The sequence below is a fragment of the Orcinus orca genome, chromosome 10 (assembly GCF_937001465.1).
Source record: "Orcinus orca chromosome 10, mOrcOrc1.1, whole genome shotgun sequence".
NCBI lineage: Eukaryota > Metazoa > Chordata > Mammalia > Artiodactyla > Delphinidae > Orcinus > Orcinus orca.
Genome location: NC_064568.1, coordinates 67,815,008 through 67,818,656, shown reverse-complemented (window position 1 = coordinate 67,818,656; position 3,649 = coordinate 67,815,008). Strand labels below are relative to the sequence as shown.

Genomic DNA, 3,649 nt, shown 5'->3' with positions numbered 1-3,649 from the left:
GTCTTTTGCCACCTGACCTGCCGGCCACTACCTACGCCAGCTGTGCCCACTCATCATGGAGAAGGTCCTCGTCCTCCTACTCCTTGCCCTCGCGGTAGCCTATGCGGTCCCCGACCCCCGGGGAATCATTATCAACCTGGTAAGAGGGTCTTCAGGGCAGGAGTCATCTGAACCCCGAGGTGGGAATTCTTTTTAAGCTTGGATCTTGACCTCTGGGTGGGTCAAGTTGTCCCCACGTGGGGCTACCCAAGGGCTGGGAGGTAAGGCGTCTCTTCCTTTACTGCCCATTCCTGTCCCACGCCCCTTCCCCAGGGGCCCCAGAGAAGGTTGATCGGCATGGAGCATGCTCAGAGCAGCGGTTCAACCTGGCTGAGAGCACTTTATAAAATTCCAGAGCGGAATTCCCTTGCAGTCCAGTGGTTAGGACTCAGCGCTTTCACTGCCACGGTTCCATCCCGGGTTAGGGAACTAAGATCCTGCAAGCCGTGGCGCGGCCAAAAAAAAAAAAAAAAAATCCAGAGCCCTGGGCTCCTGCCCCAGAAACTCTGGCTCAGAAGGTTCAGTAGTTTAAAAAGCTTCCCCAGTGATTCTGGCTTCTGACCTAGCCTGACCAGACCAGCTCCAAATGCCTCAGGAATACTTCCGTATTTAGTCCTCATAAGAGCCACGTGAGATAGGTACTATTCTGATCAACCCCATTTCCAGATGGAAAGCTGACACAGGGGAAGATTCAGTCACCTGCCTGAGGTCACACAGCTGGAAAGTCTTGAGCAGGGGTTGGCGCCCGGGCTGGCAGGCTCCAGAGCCAGGCTCTCACCACTGCCCATGCTGCCTCTCCACCAAGGGCACAATTGCAAAAGCCCTTTGGGTTAAGAACTCAGTTCACAGGTTCTTAACTCAGGGCCATGCATGGACTCGGAGGGTCCGGGATGCCCCTGAGATTTATTTGTAAGAGTCTGTGGGGGGAGGGAGGGAGGAGTTTTCCAGGGAGAGAGGGTCCTCAACCTTCACAGGCTCCTCGAGGGATTGGGGGACACAGAGGTTTGGAGACCCTGTTTGCGGGCCACAAGTGGCCATTCCAGATGGGAACTCTGAGGCATAGGGTGGGCCAGTGACTTGCCCAGGGTCACCCAGGGAGTTGGTAGCACAGCCAGTCCTGGAAGCCAGGTGTCCTGTCCCCGGCCCGGGGCTGCTTCTCTGGCACCACACTGCCCGCTTCTCACGTGGGTGGATGGGCGGTCGGAGTGGGAGGAGAGGCCGCCAGCCCCAGGGGTTGGATTCCTTCACACATGCCTCCCCCAACCGGGTAGTGTGTGGCGAGGTGGGGCTCTGGGTGGAGAAGGGATCAAATGGAGGTGGGTTTGGGCTGATGGGTTTCCCCTGGCAGGAAGAGGGCGAACTCTGCCTGAACAGTGCCCAGTGCCGGAGCAAGTGCTGCCACCGCGATACCGGCCTGAGCCTGGCCCGCTGCGCACCCAAGGCCAGAGAGAGCAGCGAGTGCTCCGCCTTTGTGAGTGCCGAGTGCCGGGGCGGGGTGGCGGCAGGAAGGACAGCTCCGAGGCGGAGGGCCCTCGAGGCTTGGGGGGCGGGGGGGGGGGGGGAATCAGGGAGGGGGCTCCGTCTGGACACGGAACGTTGAGATGAGACGGAGGTCAGCAGGCTTCAAAGCCCTTTCCCATCCCATCCCCTCTCTTGACCCTCACCGCGGACCAGTGAGATGGGTGGGGCAGCCATCTGTTATCCCTGTTTCATGGATGGGTAGCTAGAGGCTTCCCAGAGAGAGCAAGTTAGTAAGAGCAAGCGAGCCACACAGCAGAGACCAGAACCCAAGTCCTCCAGGCCCACAGCGGCCCCTGGGGAGGCAGTCAGGAAAAGCACCATCTGAAAGAGGCAGGGCAGGCGATGCCCAAAGTGGCTCCCACAGCCTGTGACTCCACTGGCTCCGTATCTCTGCAGACCCTCTATGGGGTTTACTACAAGTGTCCCTGTGAGCGCGGTCTGACCTGTGAGGTGGACAAGACCATCGTGGGCTCCATCACCAACACCAACTTTGGCGTCTGCCTCGATGCTGGCCACTCCAGAAAGTGAGGACACTCACCCAGGCTGGCACGCCACAGGGCGCTCGTCCTCCACCACCTTTCCCTGGCTGGCCGCCCCTAGACCGACACCTCCGTCTTCTAATTGGATTCTTGGTAATTAAAGCCCCTCTTGCAAACCTTCCCCAGGCTCCTGGATGTTCTTGCTGAATCAGTGCCTTCCTTGATGTTACGTCAAGCTTTTCGCCCCATCAGGGCAAGTGTCCTCCGAGAAGGAGGAATGGGTCTGGGGCCAGGCAGGATGAGGCTGACAGACTGGAGACAAAGTTGTGCAACAGGCCCAGCCAGGCTGGGAATGTTTCCATTTCTTCGTCGTCTTCTTTTTTTTTTTTTAAATTTATTTAATTTATTTTAGTTTCGGCTGCATTGGGTCTGTTGCTGCATGAGGGCTTTCTCTAGTTGCGGTGAGTGGGGGGGCTACTCTCCGTTGTGGTGCGCGGGCTTCTCACTGCGGTGACTTCTCTTGTTGCGGAGCACGGGCTCTAGGTGCATGGGCTTCAGTAGTTGTGGCACACAGGCTCAATAGTTGTGCCTCGTGGGCTCCAGAGCACAGGCTCAGTAGTTGTGGTGCAAGGGCTCAGTTGCTCCGTGGCATGTGGGATCTTCCCGGACCAGGGCTCGAACCCGTGTCCCCTGCATTGGCAGGTGGATTCTTAACCACTGCACCACCAGGGAAGACCTATGTTTCCATTTCTGAGGAACAATCACACCTCCCTGGGAGGCCCTCATTGCCCCTCAAGTTCTCAAGCAGACAGGCACACACACACACACATCTCTGGTGGGGAGTTATAATGGCCCATCTTCTTTGCCCTGCATCAAAACTTACCAGTCCCCTCTCCTGGGCTCTCACCTCTTTTCTGGGCCAGACTTTCAGATGTGACAGCTAGCTGACACAATCTGTGTGTTAAGGGGTCAGACCACAAACAATTGCTATAGGCTTACTCTGTGCTAGCAAATTCTCACAATGACCTTGGGAAGGAGAATTCATTGTCTCCACTTTATAGATAAAAGAAACTAAGGATCAGAGAGGTTAAGTAACTTGCCCAATGTCATGTAATTAGAAAAAGTTGCCACTAAACCCATCCAACTCCACCTCCTACGCTTTCTACAATTCCCTGTTCTTTCCTAATTATACATACTAAGACAGATGGGTGGCATTGTAAGGAATTTAGTTTTGACTTAATACAAAAATTTTATACCCCCTGGAGCCATCAAACCTGGGTTTCCTTAGGCAGTCCTGAGGTGCCGGTCACTGAGATGTGCAAGTGGAGGGTCACTGACCCCTCGGTGGGGATGCTGGAGAGGAGATTCACATAAATGAGGGAGAGTGATAATGAAATTGAGATGCTCTCCCAGCCCCAGGATTCTGTAGTTCTGGGATAATGAATCCTTAGAGTAACCATTAGGTTTATGAGTTAAGACTGGATTCAGCTGTAAGTAACAACAACAACAACAAAAACCCAAGTAATTACGATTTAAACAAAGGGGGCATATGTTGGGTTGGCCAAAAATTCATTCGGGGTTTTCCATAACATCTTACAGAAAAAATACGA

General features: G+C 54.7%; 1 protein-coding gene across 2 annotated transcripts; it reads left to right on the top strand.

Annotated features, from left to right (window-relative positions):
- CLPS (colipase) lies at positions 1-2,220 on the top strand. Of its 2 annotated transcripts, XM_004267679.2 has the most exons (3): positions 1-139; positions 1,388-1,510; positions 1,957-2,220. In XM_004267679.2, the coding sequence occupies exons 1-3, from the start codon at positions 56-58 to the stop codon at positions 2,086-2,088; spliced, it is 339 nt and encodes a 112-aa protein (XP_004267727.1). In that variant the 5' UTR covers positions 1-55; the 3' UTR covers positions 2,089-2,220. The 2 variants fall into 2 exon arrangements, with proteins under 2 accessions (XP_004267727.1, XP_004267728.1); XM_004267680.3 differs by lacking the exon at positions 1,388-1,510 and having other exon boundaries at positions 56-139; positions 1,957-2,100.
- The last annotated feature ends 1,429 nt before the right edge of the window (positions 2,221-3,649 follow it).